Source organism: Phocoena sinus, chromosome 2 (genome assembly GCF_008692025.1).
Source record: "Phocoena sinus isolate mPhoSin1 chromosome 2, mPhoSin1.pri, whole genome shotgun sequence".
Classification (NCBI taxonomy): Eukaryota; Metazoa; Chordata; class Mammalia; order Artiodactyla; family Phocoenidae; genus Phocoena; species Phocoena sinus.
The window spans coordinates 133860538-133881290 of NC_045764.1; the positions used below are offsets into that span (position 1 = coordinate 133860538).

The 20753-nt window shown below is 47.9% G+C and overlaps 1 protein-coding gene across 2 annotated transcripts; it reads right to left on the bottom strand.

Annotated features, from left to right (window-relative positions):
* Positions 1–9693: 9693 nt before the first annotated feature.
* Positions 9694–20317, bottom strand: OTX2 (orthodenticle homeobox 2). 2 transcript variants are annotated; one of them, XM_032623406.1, is made up of 5 exons: positions 20218–20317; positions 19996–20065; positions 15149–15363; positions 14032–14183; positions 9694–12166 (listed from the first exon to the last, which is right to left on the bottom strand). In XM_032623406.1, the coding sequence occupies exons 3-5, from the start codon at positions 15243–15245 to the stop codon at positions 11546–11548; spliced, it is 870 nt and encodes a 289-aa protein (XP_032479297.1). In that variant the 5' UTR covers positions 15246–15363; positions 19996–20065; positions 20218–20317; the 3' UTR covers positions 9694–11545. The 2 variants fall into 2 exon arrangements, with proteins under 2 accessions (XP_032479297.1, XP_032479296.1); XM_032623405.1 differs by having other exon boundaries at positions 14032–14207.
* Positions 20318–20753: the final 436 nt, after the last annotated feature.

Here is a 20753-nt window from a genome sequence, read left to right on the forward strand (position 1 = left end):
TAGTAAATTTGCCAGCTTGGATAGATCTTTGAAAGGCTGAGTAAATCACCTAGTCCAATGCTCTGTTTGATTTAAGACATATTCAAATCATTTCAATATGGGGGACTGATCCCGTCTTCACCATCATCATCTTGAAGAAGTGGCAGCTCTAACCAAGGAAACAAAAGCCTAGACTCTTCCCCTTTAAGGTTCTGGACTCTATCCAGACCCTCTCATGAGGCAGAGAGATACTAAAGAAAGATAGTCCTGAAATTGTAAGCCCTTACAAATACTCTAAACATGTGTGTTTGCCTCTTGGCTGACCGGGAAAATGTTGTGACTCTCTTTATGCTTTCTGAACATTATATCATCAAAACACGAGAGCCAAGGCCAGTCTTAAGCGGTAAAATGCCTTCATTGTTTACCCCATGTCTTACTTCCCCACAGTCACTTAGGCAACTGCCCAATGTTACAAAATGCACCACTTTACCCATCAGTGACTTTTTGTCATAAGGGGTGTTCCTTTACCAATGTATACAATGCACCCATCCTATGATTAGTAATTATAGCTTACGTTTATTTAGTGTATCATTTTGGGGAGAAGATACTAAACGATGGAACAGGGTTTGTAAATACCAGTTAATTAAAAAGCTAGGGCAGCAAACAAATAGACTAGGAATGAAGTTATGGAGAAACATAGTGACATGGTTCTGTGACACTGCTGACAACTGAAGTTCTGTGTAAGTGAAGCTGATTTTTGATCCTGTCCAAAGGAACTTTTTGCTAAAAGTACCTAAAACAATTTGGTTTTACCATCAATGATCCACTTCCAACACATGGACGTTAAAAAATATATTAAAATAGCTGCAGTATTTTTAAAACCTCTCCATTTTTAAAAAATCTGTCGATTCTCTCTAGAGCCATCTAGCAAAATCAAATTGAATCATTACAACTAGTATATTGGAGTAGCAGGGGCAGAATAATTCCACCGAGTAGTAATGGCAGGTTTCTATGACTTCAGGCTAGAACTGAGTAGGCTGGGACATGAAACTAAAACTCTTCCCTCTACATATTTGAAAATGTGAATAGTAGTAGTTTCCCTGCAGGTCACTTGGCCACCCCTCTCTGGGCACCGACACATAGGACAGCTTTGTTTTTCAGTACACCCCTTTCCTTTATTCTCCACTGCCCACCACTTCTGCCATCCCTTCTAGCCCTGAACTTTACACCAAATGAGTACATGGTGATCTGTACTGACCTTAGAGATGGCAAAATAAAAGCCATTTTCAAAACAATAAAACCAATTCTAAATAGGACTTTGCCTTTTATTTAAGGTGAATTCCCTTTACTGTTTGGCAAAAACATTCATTTCCAGAGGCTTTTTCTAGTCATAGTTACAGTGATGTTGTTCAAAGTTTATTGGGCAGGGAACACACAAGGTTACCTTTTCAACCTTTCTAATTTTTATTGAATTCTAAGCTCCTACATCTTGGCCCTCAGGCATTTTCGTTGACAAAGCCCTCCTACCTTCCAGTCCAACAAAGACCAAAGACTTTGGATATGAATTTTTTAAAGTAACCACTGGAGAAGAGGCTTCAGTTGTATTGGCCCAACTGGCAATCTGTGGAAGGCCACACGAATTGCTCAGAGATAATGCCCTGCCTTTCACCCTGCGGTCACCAGTTTGAGTCAAGCAGAGATTAACGGTGTCCAAGGGTTGTTATCATCTGGTGATGGCCTGGGAGCTGATATAAAATAAATTGCTAGTATCTTGTGTCTACTTGCCTGAGGTCGCCTGGTTCAGGCTACTTGAGGGACCAGATCCAAATCTTAGCTGCAATGGTTACTCTAAATGGAAGCCTCTGTGCAAAGATCAAATGCTAAATAAACCACAGATTATACCTCTTCTTGCGTTAATGGAAGATATCCTCTCAGACAAGGCTGGAAGTAAGCTGGGGAGTTCTAAGTGGGGGAAGTGGGCAAGATCTGCTATTCAAGACGAAAGTCCTCTAAGTATTTAATTTAAATTCTATCCCGGGTCCCCTACAGATTATGCCACCTGATCTTGAATTCCTCTCCTGGATGACACAGTCTTGCCCTCCTTCTCACTCAGTCAGAAGGTCCCACCTCCCTTATCTATTGTTTCGTCCACCTTTGACAGTCATCAAGCTTTAAAAGGAAAAACTTTTCAACAGAAAAATTGGGGAACCTACGCATGGTTGGTATGTGCACACACATTTATGTATGTGCAGAGACAGAAAGAGAGAGAACCAATTCACATTAAATTTTCTGAAATATTTAATTAGGGTTGGAGAATATCTTTTTATTATTATTGTTGATTGTTTTGTTTTGATTAAAAAGGCTTTTGGATCTGAATCATTAAAATATTTGCTTAAATTTTCTACTTGACATTTCATGCAAAGTACCATTAGAATAAATCTTGTCTACTTCATTCATTAATTTAATGTGTCATACATAAACAGACTCATGGACAATAATTCAAATTTAGGTAGAATTTAGAAATAACTAGGTAGAATTTAGAAATAAAAGGGACTTTTAAGATTATTTTGTTTAAAGAAAATTAAAGGTTGCTAAAAGTTAAGGGTAGAGTTACATTTTACAGGGCTGCCATCTTGTCCAATTGTTACCAAGAATTACAAAAGTTTCCATCTCCAAGTTCACCCTTCATTCACAACCTATGCATCATAAAAACCAACGGTTCATAATTTGGGGTGGTTACAAACCCTTTTGTGAATCTGGTGAAAGCTATGGATCTTCTGCCCAGAAAAAATACACTTAACATACAAACCAAAGAAATTTTTATACAATTGAGTCAATTTACCCATCCTCTAAAATCAATCCACGGACAACCATTCCCAAAAGGATACTAGAATCACAGGTTAAGAATTCCTGAAAAAGATATCAGCTCAAGCAATTTCTAGTAAGGGTACATACTCCACATTTTTATCAATACATATGAAGAAAAGAGAAAAAGGAAAGAAAGCAATATGCCCTCTTAAAATGGGCAGAAATCAAGATTATTGGTTTAGGGCTTCCCGGTGGTGCAGTGGTTAAGAATCCGTCTGCCAATGCAGGGGACAAGGTTCAAGCCCTGATCCAGGAAGATCCCACATACCGCGGAGCAACTAAGCCCGTGAGCCACAACTACTGAGCAGGCGTGCCTAGAGCCTGGGCTCCACAACAAGAGAAGCCACGGCAGTGAGAAGCCCCTGCTCCCGCAACTATAGAAAGCCCGTGGGCAGCAAAGAGGATCCAATGCAGCCAAAACAAATAAATAAAATTAAAAAAATATATATTATTGGGTTTAATCAACCCAATTATTTGTCCTTGAATATGGTGAATACATGTTTGTACCACTTCTCCACCTCAAAATTAGAGGGCCTTAAAGTATGATCAATTTTAAGACCAAACATATCCCTTATGATTTTGGTAAAAGATAATTAACAAATAGACTGAGGTTTTGTTAGCCTTCTAGAGCTTCAAGTGGTCAACTCAGACGAAAATTAAACATAGTCAACTTAATCAGCAAGAGCTACTGAAAAATAAATTTCAGTTAGAGACTTGGATCACTTTAAAAATTAATGTGATTCTTCTTTCCAAAATTACCTAATTTCACTTTAGACATATATGTCTAATATATATGTACACATATATATAATGTACACATGTATATATGTGTAATTTCTATATTACACATATAAATATATATAATTGTCCAAAATATCTGCCTCCCATTAAAAAAAACATCCTTACCACTGAAAGAATGGCTGAAATTCCCAAACACAACTCAGAAGTTATCAAATTTGTTTAGATTAGTGGCCAAGAAGGACTCAGGGGAAAGCTTTACATGTGCATCCTTAGTGTTCAAAACTATCTCAAAATTCAGTTTAGACGACTTCGTCAGCCAGTAGTCAGAACATACCCTGGCACGAAGTAATCTCGCCGCTCCACACGCCAGCTGGCAAGGCCTCGAGTTGGAACCGGAAGCCGCTGCCAGCCGGCCGCCCAAGCCCTCGGGCCCGGGTGGGTGCACTTCCGCAAGGACACTGGGACGGTGCCGGCTATTCCTCGCGGGACCGGCACACTTGGTTCCGGGATCTTAGCCCAGGCCTGGCGCGGTAGGCAGGGGCTATGCCAGGTCGCAAGCTCTAAGGACAAGCCTGTTTCATTTCCCACGTCTTTCACCACAAGAAGCTTGAGGGAGGAAGTCTGGACTTTGGAGCCCGCCCAGCGTGGGGCTGCGGTCCGGGCATGCGGTGAGAAGAGCGCCCACGTCGCCCTTGACCGAGGGTAATCATTGCCTCGCGGCGTCCTTTCACTCACACCCCCATCAGATCCTCGTAAAGACCATGGGTGCGATTGGAGAAGGAAGAGCACGCGGATCGCGGGCTCCCGGGTGCCCCCGCTGCCGCGAGGAGGCACAGTGCCCTATGGACCCAGCCTCGCCTCTGCCGGGTGGGCGCGACCCACAGTCTACCGCTCCGCAGGGGAACCGGCGGCGCCATGTGCGGCCTGGAGCATGGCTCGGGGCGCTGTGGGTTCGAGGCCCACTTCCGGGGCTGGTGCCCGTGCGCTGAATGGGTTGGGGGTGGGGGGGTCGTGATCTCAATGTCCCACGCAGCTGGCGCGTAAGCTGCCTCTCAGCCACTCCAGTAACTCCCGGCCTCGCCTGTTACTCTCTCCGGACTCGACAAATGACGTTAGCCCGGGACGCCGCGCTGGCAGGGGAGGCCCCTGGGGCGATTCCCGGGTGTACTTTGCAGCCTCCGAAGGCCCAGCGTTCGGAGTCTTCCGCTTAGTTCACTGGGTGAAAGGTGGGGGTGGAGAATGGGAACACGGTGCACTTGCCACATTTTTCGTTGAAAGCCGGGAACCCACTCCCTCCCTTGCGCCGCGGCCGCTGCCAGGGCGTCCTTAGCGTCGACGACTGCGTGCACCCAGTCCAGAAGGCTTCCTCGCGGGCAGCGGGAGAGCTCCACGAGTGTTCCGGACGTGGCAGGTCTTGTCGGGGCAAGCCAAGCAGCCTCTTCACAGGCTTCGCTCCGAGGCGGCCAGAGGCCGAGAGGCTCGGGAGTACCGCGGGGAAGCCCCAGACTTAGGGGAAACCGACACCCCAGGCAGGGGCCTAGATGTGCCCTAGCCACCGCCTTTCGGGCATCGCTCCATTAAAAGAGGGGAGGGGAGGGGCAGTGACCGGCAACCCGCCCTTCTTACGTCTGGGGGTGACCTTACGCCTATAGGCAAGTTTTCCCCTCCCCTTTCCAGAACAGTACGCGATAGTTAAATACGGTTAAATGAAGAACACAGAAGACTCGCGCTCTGCTGTCCGGAAGAACGCCTCTTAAGAGCATCGCAGCTAAAAACAGGTTTGACTGTAAGCTGATAATCAGGTAGCTGTGGTCGGACACCCACTCCAGAACGTCGCTGCTTAGGGGCCATGTTATCACACACGACGTCCATTAGGCCCCAGTAATCCGCTATCAACGCATTTTAGAGCCGTTTGAATGTTAAGGCGATTTTTATTAATGGCCCAGGAGCCTAAAATGTGACTGTTGGTTCTAGGAACAGATTTTAACACAACTGGAGGCTGCTATAAGTGATTTTTAGGTTTCAGTGTAGCCTAAGGCCTCTGGAGATTCCAGTTGGGCAATTGGAGGCAGGGCCTAAGGAGAGGCTTCACTTCACCCAAAAGCTGTCTCTGAGGGCTTTTTATGGCCTTTACCGCGGGAACCTGGGTTGGAGGGTGAGCAGACCTGCAGGGTGCAGGATATACCATTTGGGATTTGGTGGTCCCATCATGGGCAGTTCAAGGGGAAAAAAGAAAAAGGCAATAGAATAGCTGCTAAAATCTGGCATCTTATTTTTAAATTCCTATGCTGGAAATGTCTTCTAGTGATGTCAAGTAGACTAAGAAGCCTTTCTTCCAAAAAGGTCATTTTCCCACTCCGAAGTAGGCAAACTATGTCTAGGACACTGGAGAGGGTGACAGCATTCCATCTGATTCTTGGATAGCTTTTTTTTTCCCCCTGTGGTGCTGAAACAGAAGTCAATTCAAACTTTGGCCACTTACCATTATATTTGCTATGGGATTCTTTTTTTTTCCCCCCCTTTGTTGTTGTGTTCCCCCCCCAGCCCCCCAATACCATGTTTCATTCCTCTGAGAATTGAAGGTAAAGGATGGGGAAGATTAAGGAATAAAAGTGAGTCACAGACCTCACGCTGTTCGACTTTCCCTCTAGGAGAAAAACAAAATTCGAAGCCGACCCTCCCCCTAGTGATAGCCTGACCTCTCTGGTACCTGCAGTTATCTTTGACCAAATGGGTTGGACTTGGTAGGGCTCCTTTATTTGAATTTGCTTATTGTTTTTTACAGTCGACAGCAGGTTGGTTTTTAAATATAAAACACACTGCTTGCAAGAGAGGAAGTCTGGCTAATTCTCTTTAGAGCTGGGGGCACCTCCCATGCTTGTGGGGACTGCTGCATAGTAGAAGGCCTTTCAAACGCATGCCTGCTTACTTCTCCTCTCCAGCCATTTCTCCATACAAAAGCTTCCTCCAGCCCCCGTGATGGGTTCCCTTTCCTTCGAACTGCTTCCACCAGAAAAACTGCCCTTTACACAGTCTAAATTTCGTTTTAATCAGGTTAAAACCGAAAAACCACTTATTATTTTAAGGTCTCATGTTGCTATTAACAGGCAGTTTAGAAGAGATGCTCCAAGCAATCATATACAATGTGTCTCAGTATACCGAAGCACTACCGTTCACGTGTAATGTTAATTCTGTCCGAGACAAATCCCATAATCTGTGCAGTTTCAGAGCCTAATACGGAAAAACATCGGGGTGGGTTATTTTTTTGGGTTTTGCTCTCTCCATCCCAGGGGAAAGTGCCAGGGGCTCCCCGTTTTTTGTATCATGCTAACCCAAGGGCAGAAATGGAGCGACTAGGGGGATCAGGTTTTATCAGGGCACGCTGCGCTTACAGGGTTCTGGCCGTTGAGAAGAGGAAAAGAAGTGTTCAAGACAATGGTCGCAGATCTGGGCATGTAGATGCGTAAATGGGGCGTGAACCCTTTTGTGGTACGAAAGGGAAAGAGATAAGGTTTTGAAGGAAGGCGTGAAGAAGGCAGAGGTCATGGCAAAACCCGACCCTGCATCTTCGCATTTTGGTCGTTTTCTAAGACGTCAGCTTCCGTTTGTGTGGGATGCGCCTGTCTCCTGCCCGACTCCTTTGTGTTTCTCTTTTGTATGATTAAAACACGTCTGTGTATCAATAAACCACCACCTCACACTGGCACTCCTGGTTTTGGGTTACAGCTTTGTCCGGGTAACAACAGCGAGGTTTTCAGCGGGTGTTAGACGCGGGTTCAAACATGTGGTGAGCGCGCCGGGACTGGCCGCCCGAGCGCCCTCTGGTTAAGTGGAGGCGGGCGCAGGACTGCGGCCCTGCCCTGCAGGTAACCGGAACGGGCCGCCCGGCGCTGTCCGGGACGCCAAAGGCACGGCTTTCCCCTTCCAGAACTGGCCTCTGGCCTTCAGGGCGGTTGAGTGCTGCGCCGGTTCTGAAAAGGAAAAGTCAGGGCATCCAGTTTAAAGACGAAATCTAGAGGCGTCGGAGAAAAGGGATGAGCCAAGGGTAACAGAGTCCCGCAGGCTCTCCCCCGAAAGGCTCACCTCAGAGCCCAGGAGCCCCAGGGAGGGCAGAACACCGAGCACAACTCCCCCAGCCCCACTAGCAGAAGCCCCAGGCTTCCTTGGAGGATTCCTAGGGCCCAAGGCAGGCCCAGCTGGACCCCGTCGTCGGCGCCACGTCTTCGCCGGACACCGGAGGCCAAAGGCACGGCGGGAGTTCCCGCTGTGGCGGCGGCGGCGGCCTCGCCCTTTACCGCCAGTAGGACACCCAGCCGTCTGCGGCGCTTCCTCCCGGCGAGAGGGGAAGGCAAGAGGCCGCGGGCCCCGTCGGGCCCGCATCTCTCCCCCGGCCCCCTCTCACGGACCCGGCAGGGCCACGTCGCCATCCTCTCCTTCGGTCTCGGCTTCCCTTCCCTCCAGCTCAGGGCGTTTGCCTCCTGGCCGGGCCACGCACGCGCACCTGGAGCCCGCCCGGCCCCCGAACTCTGCCAGGCCGTGAAGTCACCCGGCCACGGGTGCCCAGGACCACGGCTGACGCCGAAGCCTGACTTCAGGGCTCGAGGAGGCCGTGCTCCTCCCTGGGCTGGCGGCGCGCGGGCCTCGGCGGGGCCCACAGCGCCCGGAGCCCGCGAGGGAGACTGAGGACCGGGCCGTGATGGGGGCTGCGGCTCAGCCGAGGTTCCGACCAGAGCCGGAGCCGGACCAGAGAGAGGGGAAGCTGGCGGACGAGTGCCTCAAGGCCGCCCCTTCCCGGCCCGCAGGGCCGAGTGGAGCCCAGAAGGCGGCGCCAGCTAGAGAGCCACTTGGGCCTCGGGCCCCCCGGGGCAGAGATGGGAGTGCCGTTCCCGGCTAGCTCCGATCGGGCAGTCGAGATTTAGAAAACACAGCTCTGAAAGCCCGCCGTGGATTCGGCGGGGAGCACAGGCTGTTCCCGGGCGCCACGTCCTCGCAGTGCCGCCCGGGGCTGAGGGAGTGGAGAGCCGCAGGAAGGGTGAGATTAGAGGGAAGCGAGTGGGAGAGGAGTTGAGGAAACTGACCATGATCTCAAACTCCGAGGTTTCGAAAGCCGGAACTTAATTGACTTGATTGGATTTCTCTTATCTGTGAAGGGACGAAACACTCCCGAGGTGAAATACAAAGGGCCCAGAATCTTTGTGGGAAAGATAAAGGTTTGGGACAACAGAGCTTTGTAAAGCAAACTACCCCACCCTCACCTGCACCCCTCAAAACGAAGGTTACGTCAACATTCAAGTCTTTGTTGATCGCCAGCAATCAGTTGAAATAGCTCCCCGACGCCTTTGGAGGGTGGCGTCATTTCAGTACCAACTAATGACGATTATTGGACTAAACTTCATAAAGCTGGGTCTTGGCAGGGCGCGGTGACCGGAACTCTCTGGACGTGGGAGCCCGCGCTAGCTCCCCGCCTCCCTTGCCCTCCCTCCGTTGCCCGCGGTCAGGGGGAATTCATTTCTCCTTCGCCGTCAATTCAAAGGGATTTAACTCCGTGGTCTGTTAAACGAAGTTGTGCAAAGGTGATGGAAAAATTAGTTTCGGAGGGGGCTCGGCGCCTTTTTCTGACGTCCTTCTTTTTTAAAGTACGGGGAGAGAAACCTAACCGCGTGATTTGCTGAGTAGTCCGCTGTTTGTGGTGGTTGTTACTGTTTTTACAGAGAGGGTAATCTTTCCTGTTCCTTTGTGGGGCATCCTGAAAACTGAAGGCCGTGTGAGAAATTATTGAGGATCTGTTTTCCTTGCATGAGACCCAGTATCTGGACAGCTATAAAGCAAAGATTCATGTTCGTTCCTTCTCTAACTCTCTCTCTCTGCACCCTCCACCCCCAGCCCCAATCTCATTCCAGTTGTAAACTACGGTACGGTGAATATTATCAGTAGGTACTAGAAAATCTTGCCATCAAGTTGTGCCTCAGTTGTTGACTGTAAACTATTCCATTTCCTCATTTCCTTTAGCAGCAAAACAAAAACAATTATTAGACAAGATCTCATGTAGGGCTCAAGACAGCCTGTGCAGCAGCCAGGGAAGGGGAAATCAGCCAGAAAACAAAATGGTTGCAACCGCTAACATTCATTTAAAAAGTTACAATCAAGAATCGCTTAATTTTGGTCAGACTTAAGAGCATAAGGAGTTTAAAATGAAATTAAATATTGCTTTTACCTGAGAAGCACCATAATCATTGGCCCATTTTGTCTTTTCTGGTGATTGGTTTACAAAATGCAGGTACGACTGAGAAGAGACCTATTTTTTTTTTCCCTCAGCACTTTCTAAAAACAACAAAAAAAAGCAACAAAAAAAACCTGACCAGGGTACCTTATGTTCAACTACTGAAATTATAGGTTTTAAAACTTTTCTGAAACTCTTTTGTTCAGAAATCATTTCTGCCTGAATTGCTTTCAGATTCTGATTACATTCCCTCTCATGTTTACCTCAGATATTTTTGGAGGTTAAAAAAAAAAACCCTAAATCAAATAAGAGAATAGAAACAAGGAATTCTTGTCATTCACATTTTCTCTGAGGTACTACAGTTCGCCCCTTCTCGCTTAAAAAATTGATCTGTGTTAAGACATGCTAGTAAAGTGCCTAAGAAATTGTTAGGGTTATCTGGTAGGGAGGGAAAAGCAAGGAGAGCTTTTAATTATTAGGCTCTCTATACTCAGTTTTGGAGCAGTACTAATGAAAGTCACAAAAAGTTGACATACCGGTCATTCATATCTTGTTCATTCATAGATGAGCCCCCCCCCTCAAAATTTTTTAAAAATAAAGTTTGTTAATTCCCTCTCTGACCCAAGAAAAACACGTTTTGGGAAGGAGTGGCTGAATGTGGGCTTCTCATTCATAAATGGTGGTATATAATTAAACTGGACCCAATGTTGTGCTAGAACCATTTTAATATAATTATACATATCTGCCAAATCCAGGAAGAAAGGTTTATGCATATATAACTTTTCCAGTTAACATCTGCAAGCATAAACAACGATGATCTCAGTTTATAAATTCATCAGGGTCAGAGCAATTGACCAATGTCTCTTTACTGCTAGGCTTACCAACAGCAAATTACAGATGAGTTAGTGTCCTTTTGTTTCTCTTCTCTCACTCTCCTTGTCCAGAGACATTTTGTTGTAAAGTTTCAGTGCAGCTCACCTCCAGCCAAAGGTAATCTTTTTAGATAAGTACTCAGTTGCTCTGAATTTACTTATAATTATAACCTATTTAATCACAGAAGAACCCCTGCAGAGGTGGAGTTCAAGTTTGCATACAATAACAGGAGATCACAGTTTTGAAGTCTAGCACAGATTAAAAACCACAGATGTACCATTTATATAAGACACACACTGATTGTCTCTTAAACTACATATTGACTCCTTATGAACATTATTTTTTAAATAAAGTAGTGCATCTAGGACAATCAGTCGCACAATTCACACAGCCCTGAAAAGTTTTTCAGTGCCAACTACCAGTTGGTCATGAAACGTGAGTGAGCTTGAGACACTGTCCATTCCTAAGATTCAACCAAGGATTGGCTACGACATTGGAACACCTCTGCTTAAGAAGGCTACGTCCTTCCCTCCTTTCCCTCACAATTTAGTTTTGTTTGTTTATTTTTGGTGGTATTTGGTTGCACGTGGCTAGAATGCTTTCGATCACTTTGCAAATCAGTAAAACCAATGATCTAAAACTATGATAGGATCTGAAGTATCAAATGGTTTGTCCATTTCAGGTAGCTGGTTGGCAGGCCCCTCTAAGGCCTTTCATTTTTCCTTCTATGCCTCCCGGGACATTGATCAGGAGATAAGTCTGAGCATCATACCATCTAACTCTTTTAACCAATGCCTGGCTAAAACTGGAATGTCCAGCTCAGTATATTTAAAAATCACCCACAAAAAGAGGTTCTGCAGGTCCTCACAAAACCTGGAATTTCCACGAAGATGTCTGATCTTTATAATCCAAGCAGTCAGCATTGAAGTTAAGCTTCCAGGAGGCAGTTTGGTCCTTATAATCCAAGCAATCAGTGGTCGAGTTAAAACCCAAGCTTGAAGCTCCATATCCCTGGGTGGAAAGAGAAGCTGGGGACTGATTGAGATGGCTGGTGACTGCATTGGTACCCATGGGACTGAGTGTGGTCCCTGGTCCAGGAAGCTGGTGATGCATAGGGGTCAAATAAGATCCACAGTCCATGCCCCCAAAGTAGGAAGTTGAGCCAGCATATCCTTGACTATAACCTGAAGCCTGAGTATAGGTCATGGGATAGGACCTCTGCATGCAGGAAGAGGAGGTGGACAAGGGATCTGACAGTGGGGAGATGGAAGCTGGGCTCCAGATAGACACAGGAGCACTGCTGCTGGAAATGGCTGGGACTGAGGTGCTAGAGGGGGGAGTGAATTGGCCACTTGTTCCACTCTCTGAACTCACTTCCCGAGCAGGAGACGTCTTCTTTTTGGCAGGTCTCACTTTGTTTTGACCTCCATTCTGCTGTTGCTGCTGCTGTTGGCGGCACTTAGCTCTTCGATTCTTAAACCACACCTTGAAAGGGAAAGAAACTTCTTTAACATGGTTTCAGTGACTCCTTAAGGAAAAGAGTGGCTCCCAGATTATAAATCTGTCCTAGATGGACAGATGAGCTTAGCAGACAATCTCTCCTGCCAGTGAAACTCTCATATATGTTCCTGGAATTATAAGAAAGTTGGGGAGGCTCTATCTAAAAGCATTTGACCCTGCTTTACTCCCAGCTCAGAGCAGTAAAATTTAAGATAATCGCCCAAATGATGACTAAAAATTCTCCCCCTCACTTTTCTATCTCTTATTTCACCCCAAATACACACATACACATAAGACCCAGCTGCATTTTGGAACACTCTCACAATGGAATAGAACATACCTATTCTATGTCTTTTGGATGGGAACATAAGAGAAATGAGGGAAAATAATCTGTTGTTATATGCCAGCAAGAACAGCCTAAATTCAAACAGTTTACAGTCCATCTTCCAGGTAGCAACTACTAATATGTAGGTTGGTTCCATCGCTCTACTTTTTGTCTCTTCTAGAAAGACTCACAGAAGAAAGCCCCCAGGAGAAATGATCCTGTTGAGGAAGAAGGTCTGAAAGCTACTATTTGCCAAAACCTTCTTTATGGTAAGTGGAGTGACTCGTATATACTCTGCTTTGAGCTCAAAGACAGACTTCTCTCCTAGGCTCAAGTCTGAGCCTTCAGGGTAGTGCCACTTGACACATAGATTGTTTACTGTATTATGTTCATTGGCTTGTCAACTTTGCCTCTGTGTGTAACTTTGAAAATTCTCTTTACCAGCCTTCTTCATGTTCTGCAATGAGGGTGCTGTGTGAGGGGGCGCTTATCAGGGAAGCTACTGGCATTTTCTGGGCAAAAGTTCTTAGCTGTCCTCTTGAATGAGCTCTCCATATGGGTGTCTTAACTGTGGTAAACATGATGCCGTGAAGGCTGAGCACAAACCACCAACCATGCAGAGCCATTTATTTTCTTTCAGTTAAGACTTTAGTTCAAGCCTCACAAGTGCTAAAATTTCTTCTGACTTTGAAAAAGGCTCTTTTTGATCTGCAGTTCATGCTGATGTGTCCTAGCTGAAGGGGAATCCCAGGTGTACATGTGGTTTAGGTGCTGAACTTTCTTTCCAGAGAAATCTATATGGGACTTGCATTCCAGAAGAGTTGGGAGTTTACTTTCCTCTCCAGCTTAAGGTCAAGTTAAGGGGGAGTAAGGGGAGCGGGGAAGGTATCATTGGGATACCATGTTGATATTTTATCTGGTGAATGGCTCAGATCTAGCAAATTCTGTTCCACCCCTAAGAAGTCAAAGAAAACACTCTTACTGTGTAATTTCTTCTTCTACCACCAAACTGACATGTGACCTTGAGCAAGTCATTTACTCTATTTCTTCATCTGTAAAAATACTGGAACTATGCAGGAGCTAAGCTTCTTTTACCCCTAAAAGTAGATGAGAATGGGAGGGGGGATTTCCAACGGGGGAAGGGAAGAACTAAAATATTATGTGACTATCCTTGAAATCTGCCAAGGCTGGGCTTCTGTCCACCAGGGGTCCAAGGGTTCTAGGACTGTGCTTTACCACTGCAGCTAAATCACCAGTCTTACCTTGCCAACTGGACCGGAAGAACGTTGGTTATAGGACTGGGTGGGGGTGGAGGGACAAAAAGGGGCACGAGGAGAAATCAGACACTCAAGGGGCCCTAAGAGAAAAGTTTACTGGCTTCCGATGGAGCCGAGCGTTTAGTTTAAAACCTTCCTTTGGTCCTCTCCAAGACCTGGAACTCTCCTGGGTCCTCAACAAATACAGTGCTGGGGGGAGGGGTGGCACGGTTAGGAAGGATGGCTGTGTCTACCTACATCTGCCCTACCTGCACCCTGGACTCGGGCAAGTTGATTTTCAGCGCCACCTCCTCCCGCATGAAGATATCTGGGTATCGGGTCTTCGCAAATAACGCTTCCAACACATCTAGCTGCGCCCGGGTGAACGTCGTCCTCTCCCGCCGCTGTTTCCGAGGGGTGGCTGCGGGACAAGAAGCCCAGGGCCCTTTAGGGTGCAGGAGCAGCTTCTCAGTCACAGGGGTCTCTGCGGGTGTCCGACTCCCGCCACGCCCACACTCAGCACTCCCCTGGTCCTCGCAGCAGCTCAACCCGGACCCTACCCGTGTCCTCCCCACCCCCTCCCGGCCTCGGCTCCTCTGGCAGACACTGCCCCTTCCAGGGAATGCCCCACTCCGCCTGATGTCGGAGATGGCTCCAGACAGAGGGTCTCTTCGAAAGCTAACCAAAAAAAAAAAAAAAATAGGGAGGACAAAAAACAAGAACCCTCCAAAATCAACCCCTAAACCATCAACACAAAAACCCCACTCTGTGAAGTCAAAGGATCCCTGAGGACTGGCAGCTCGAACTGATGGGGCAAATCTCGATTCTGCCCGAGATCTAGGCTTTTTAGGACTCCAAGGGCCTTTGTTCCTCCATCTTTCAAATGGGGGCATATTTCATACTTCTTGTTCTAGGAGGATTTTAAAAAACAGATCTTATCGGAAAGGAAAGCACTCACACCCGGGGTAAATCACACCTCTAAGGATTAGAGGCTAAGGGCCTGGAGGTCAGAGGGGAAGCCCCAGGCTTGGCGGGGAGAATTTATGATGAGAAACCCGACTTCGCCAAGAGGGCACTTCCGAGGAATTGGACTTCGAGGTACAGGCAGGGTCCCCTCGCCCAAATGACAAGGGCAGTAGCCTTCCTCGCCCCACTCCTACGTTGTAGATCCACCTACTCCCTTTCCCCCAGCCCCTGTCCTCTCCTCGGCCGGTAAATGCCCTGTGGCTTTGAGCTTCTCGGAAGGAAAACCCAGTAGAGACCTCGTCTGGAGCTGGGGCGGGGGCGACGCCACCGCCAACCCCGATGCTCGGGGGAAAGAGTGTCACAGCCCCGCGGAGCGGGCGTGGGGAAGGGCAGGGCAGCAGTGCCGCGGGGCTCACTTACCCGGGTAGCCCACCGAGGGGTGCAGCAAGTCCATGCCCGAAGTGGTCAGACTCAGCCCATTGACTGCGTAAGGCGGTTGCTTAAGATAAGACATCATGCTAAGGTTGTTTGGAGGCGCAAAGTCGGCCCAAATCCGGGGGACCCAGCCGGAAGGTCTCGCTTCTCCCGGGGTGGACAGATTCAGAGTCCTGGTGGGTGGGTTTGGAGCGCTGGAGCTAAGGCAAAGCAAACAAACAAACAGAGGTGCTGGTTTACCGCTTCGGAGGACGCAGCTCTTCCACGTTCCACCACTAACTTAAGAAGAGCCCGGGCTCTGCACAGCAGAGGCTTTTAAAGGACTTGCAAAGCCTCCCCCACTACCCCGCTCCCCTCCCCAGCTTCTCAGAACTAGAGGAGATGCAGAGAGACCAGATAAACCTGTCCTCCCCACCCCCAGCCAAAATTTAAAAAAAAAAAAAAAAAAGACCCGAAGAAAGCAATACAATCTGCCTCCCACTCCCCCCCCCCCCCCCCCCCCGGCCCCAACAAAACCCCACGCCTCCAAATGCACACATTGCATTCCTATCCCTACATTTGCATAGGACTCCTTGGCTGGCACTAGCTAATTGTCTCAAACAAAACTTGATTGGGGCCATTTGCAGAGACAAAGAACTCTTTGGCTAAATAAATAATGCAGATAACAAAGGCCATTGGTGAGAAACAAAGAAACAATTCAAGACATCTACCTCTCCCCAGACTGTTGCCTTTCCAAGGCAGATTTTAATTATCTTAGCTTTTTACCACTTTCAACTGCTGCGAACCTAAAATGTCAGTGCACTTAACATCTAAAATACCAAGTTGCGAAACAGCAAACTTGAGAAAACTTCTCAACCACTATTATTCCACATTTGAAGTCATTTCCAGTAATCATTTTCACCTAATTAGTAGTCTGGGTAATTAGATTTCGAGGTAAGTAACAGATTTATTAGGGTTTTGGAGAACTTGATTATATGTGTCTAAAGAACTAAAGCTAAACAAGCAAGTATTTAACTTTTTATCGACATCCATCAAATATTTAAACGCAGTGCAAAAAAAAAAGTCTTCAAGTTTGGCACAGGGTGGGCTAGGAATTCTGAAGTAAAGTTAGAATCCCACCAATCAGATAATGACAGGCTCCCACATTTGCAAGTAGAAAGAGTGCACATTTGTAGCGCAAGCCGCTTCCATGTTGATTTTGATGTGTAGAGGCTGCTGATCCTGCAGGAGGCAAATTTTCGGGCATTTGGGTGCTCAGCAGCTACAGCAGAGTTTCCTCTGCGCCTTTCTGCACATTCTAGTTTTGAAGAAAGTAGATACACAAACCCCCAAAGTTGTGAAACTAATAGAATTTCTCCCTACCCTTCCAGTGTCCTAAAATCCTATAAGAAAAAGAGCTCAGAGAGGGAAAAGGAAGGAAGAAAAAGAAAAGTTATTTACTTTATTCTGTTGAGTATTTCTCACTCCCCCAAGCAAAGGGATCCAAAATTGATGTTTATAGACTGGCTGTTTGCAATTTTGGCTTTTATTTTCCTAAAAGGTGGCACTTCTCCTGCATGGATCTCTACTTTGCAACTTTGACACTATGAGAGATTGCTTCAAAATGGCGGACACAAGATTAGGAGAAGTTCCCTCTTACTTTTACAGAGGTCCTACTGAGTTTTAAGGACTCTAGATTTTCATATTTACATTGCTTAAGAGATCAAGACACAAAACTCCACAGAGGGAACCCAGTTACTGCAACTTCTTCCTGATTTAAATTCATAGCACAAAAATCATGCTTTTCCACCCTTAGATCTAATTTAATGTAATTTTATAAATGCCCTTGTCGGAGTTTGTATTATCTCACCAGTAGAACTAATTTAGTTGCTCCTACAACAAAGACTTGATGTTTTATCTTTTCCTTTCAAGATAGTTATTTGGAGGCTGTGAAAATAATATTGCTTTAAAATACAGTCATGTATTGGTTTTAATAGCCTCTAAGCTGGAGTTCTTTCTTGTTTAATGCAAACTTACTATGTCGGAAAGTTCTGAACTACTATAGAAACAACTGAAATCATATCGGATGTGCACATGAGAAATATGGAAGTGTTCTTACATGTATAGCTCTCACCCAATTAGAAATGCCTGACACATCACACATTAAAGTAGCACATTCCAGCATAAAAAGCAGTTACAAACAGAAAACAACAGGACAGAGATCCTTCTTGGAGCTCCTTTGCTCTACCATCGAAAAATGACCAAAATTCCCGGCATAGACTGTTTTCCATTTACTACCGGATACATCTTTAAAAGAAAAAGGAACAAAACAAAACTACGACGTGTTCGCCACAGCTAGCCTAGGTATGCGCTCTCCAAAGAAGAGGCCTTAGACAATTCCATCTAACTTTCAAAGCCCTGCCAGGAAGCCTTTCTCCCTTCCTCTCTAAGCAGAGCCCAGAAGGGGAAAAAGAAATCCCTTTTCAAAAATACAAGCCTCAAAACAACTGCTCAGGAGGTGGCCCCTGGAGAACTCCTACCTAGAAGGAGCGGGCGGCGGTCTCACGGCGAGTCCGCGCAGCCGCTTGGCGCCTACACCTCCGGGCGCGAGTGACTTGGTCCGGCGTCCCTGCCCGGCAGCCCTGCAGCCTCGCAGCCCCGGCGCCCGAGGTCCTGCTCCACTTGCCCGCCCCGGGCCGCGCTGCCTTATATCTAACGGTCAATTCGTGCAATCTGTCGCTCCCCTCCCCCCTCCTCCCTTCCCCCTTGTTTTTTTTTCATCTTCCAAGGAGCCCATCTACCAGTTGCTGTGTCCTCGCTCAATAATAATTACCTCGTCCGAGAATTAATTATAATAAATGTTTTCTTGATAAACTAACGAGATAATCCGAAGGGCACACGTCCCTTAATTACAGGACGCCGTGCTCAGCTCTGCTTCTCGTCCGGGCTGATTAATTTTCTGCATGATGGAAAGGAAACAAAACTACGCGGACTGGCGACCTGCCTGCGGCTCGGAAGACAACGAAAAGGAAGAGGAGAGAGAAAGAAAAAGGAGATATGCGGGCAGCGCAGAAAACAGCCGGCGCGGGCCTCCCTCCGGCGAACTCGAGTGAAAGTTTCTGGCCTCAGGGAATCAAACAACGCTGCCACTCGCGAGGGAGGGAGGAAGAAACGTGCCAAAAGGGTTGGCCTTGACTATTAATTATGGCGAGGAGAAAGCCCTGGTGTTAGCTCTGAGAGCAGAGGTCTGGGTATCTACCTGCCTTTGGGGGGAGGAGTTTCCTCTTCAACTCCTCTCTTGTGCTAATAACTTTGGTGACGAGAAAAAGTCCCGAGGAGAGCACGAAAAATCCTGACCCCCGAAGCTCTGGGATGCAGGGAGAATTTCCAGGAGTGACCTCCCCGTTCCCTCCCCAAGCAATCCACCACTCAAGGGGCAACGCGGCTCGGCCTTCTGTCCCCGCACTCCACTTCGGTCTGTAAAAGAGGAAAAAGCCGACTCGGCGGGATTCTGACGGGGACTTGGGTTTCAAAAAGTGTGTCCTGAAACCAGACTGTGGTCTCAAGAGTCACTTGAACGCTTCAACACGAAGACTTCTTCGGAGTTTGAGGCGCGACTCATTGCGGAGGCTGGGTGCCGGCTGAGACCTTCTGCTGGTTCTCCCCCGGGCCGACCGAGATTGGAGGCTGGGCCTCAGCGCCCCGCTTGCCCCGGCGCGACCCGGCCCGCGCCGCCCGGGTGTCCCCGAGCCTGGGAGCAGAGCGCGCGAACGCGCAAGCAGGCCGGACCGCGGCCCCTGTGCGAGAAAACCGAGCGGCCGCCTTCCCACCGGAAGGATTCCAGTCCCCGGCTCCGTGCGGCCTCGGGCGGAGCTGAGGCCACTCACCGCCACTTCTGCCCGCCCCAGGTGCGCGCCGAGGGCTGCGAGGGGCGGGCCCGGAACCGTCCCCGGCAGTCACGTTGGAAAACGACTCTTCCACGCTCGCTCGGTCTAGGACCACAACACACAACAGCCATTGGGGGGGGGGGGGGGCGGATATGGCACTCCCGGGTTTTCTCCCCCCTGGGTAGGGGAAGTGGTGCTTAAAAAGAAAAAGGAGATTTGAAGGCCCTCTGGAAGAGGCCGAGAACCTTGGTGAGCTGCTCTTGGCTGGGGGAGAGGGGGCCGAAGAGAGCAAACGGCGAGCGCCGGGGCGGAGGAGGTGCCGGCGCTCCCCGCCTCCTCGGTTATCCTCTCGGGTTTCCTCTCACGTTCATTAGGGACAGGCAGGAGCTTGAGCGGCGGCCGCCGGCGCCCGCCGACCCGCCGGCAAGCCGGGCTTTGGGCGCGCGGAGGCGCCCAAATTATTATTAACAACAACATCATCATCATCATCACCATCCATCCATCCATCCATCTAGCTACATCTGCATCTTTTTGTCTCGGACTCTGAAAACGTCCTTGGGATCAATCCAAATGACCCCAACCACATGTGATGTCCAAAGCGCAAAGATAGCAGGGAGAAGCCCAGAATGGGCGTTGACATAAAACAAAACCACAAACAACACCCCTTCAAAATACCCCACATCGGACTCAGAGGGTTTCCACGACGTTTTGCGAAAGCACCGACCCCCGGAGCGCGCTCCCTCCCTTCCTCTCACTCTCGCCCTTATCTCCAGATCACAAATTTTTCGCAGTGATCGTTATTACACCTCAAAAATTTGCCAGGGAAAAAAAATACATCAACCTTCAGAAGAACTCCACGTTCTCAAAGGTGCATCAGTGGGTCTATTAGAGGCACTGGGATGATGGTAGACAGAGGGACACGTAGATATGGATATAGACAGACAGACAAGACAGACAGACACTTACCTTAGAGCCACATGGGAGGTTGGGGGGGAAAAATCAAATTATCCTTCAAAATTCCAAATAGCCAGCTATCCTAAAAGAAATCAAGAGTATTGGGTTAGAACCCTTGCAATCTTCACCCTTCCATGAAAAGTCAAACACAACAAAAAATATTTTTCTAAAGAACAGAAAAGAAGGAAAGTCGCTCGAGTTCGAAACGCGCGTGGGCCCCTCTGTGATACATACAAAGTAGACGTGAGGAGGGCTTCTCTAGCGATTTTTATTTTTAATAACAGTGGAGGCTGAGTTGGAGCTGAGGTCGGTTCCGCTCTCAGGGAGATTTGCTGAGAAAGCGCCTCTCTGGCAACTTTTTGACGCAAACTCTCCAACCAATGGCAGGGAGAGAATGATTGACACATCTAAGCCAGAGGGAAAATAATAAAAACACACAACAGGGGGAGGAAAACAGGCCGCTGCTGCACGGGGGGACGAGCAGGCAACAAATCCAGGCCTCCGACATTACCAGAATGTTCTTGAAAGACACTGGGCTGTGCTTAAAATATACATTATGGGCCGGAGCATGTGAACTTATTGTATAATTAAAATGATGGACAGGGAGGCCTCTCCTTTCCTTCTCCTGTTCTTCCTTTCCTCTCTTCTCCCCCCACCCCCTCTTTTGTTTTTGCTTTTGTTTTAGGGAAGGAGAGAAAGGAAACCCATACACCTTAATATGGGAAGATAAAAGTATTTAAGTCAAGGTTGGAGAAGAGTGAGCGTGGGAG

What these genes read in the sequence shown, in the direction of transcription:
- OTX2 (XM_032623405.1), bottom strand. Translation starts at nt 15,245, where the DNA reads ATGATGTCTTATCTTAAGCAACCGCCTTACGCAGTCAATGGGCTGAGT. An exon ending in CCCCTCGGTGGGCTACCCGG is followed by an intron (nt 14,208 to 15,148) that starts GTAAGTGAGCCC and finishes TGCACCCTAAAG; the next exon opens with GGCCCTGGGCTTCTTGTCCC. An exon ending in TGCCCGAGTCCAGGGTGCAG is followed by an intron (nt 12,167 to 14,031) that starts GTAGGGCAGATG and finishes TTCCCTTTCAAG; the next exon opens with GTGTGGTTTAAGAATCGAAG.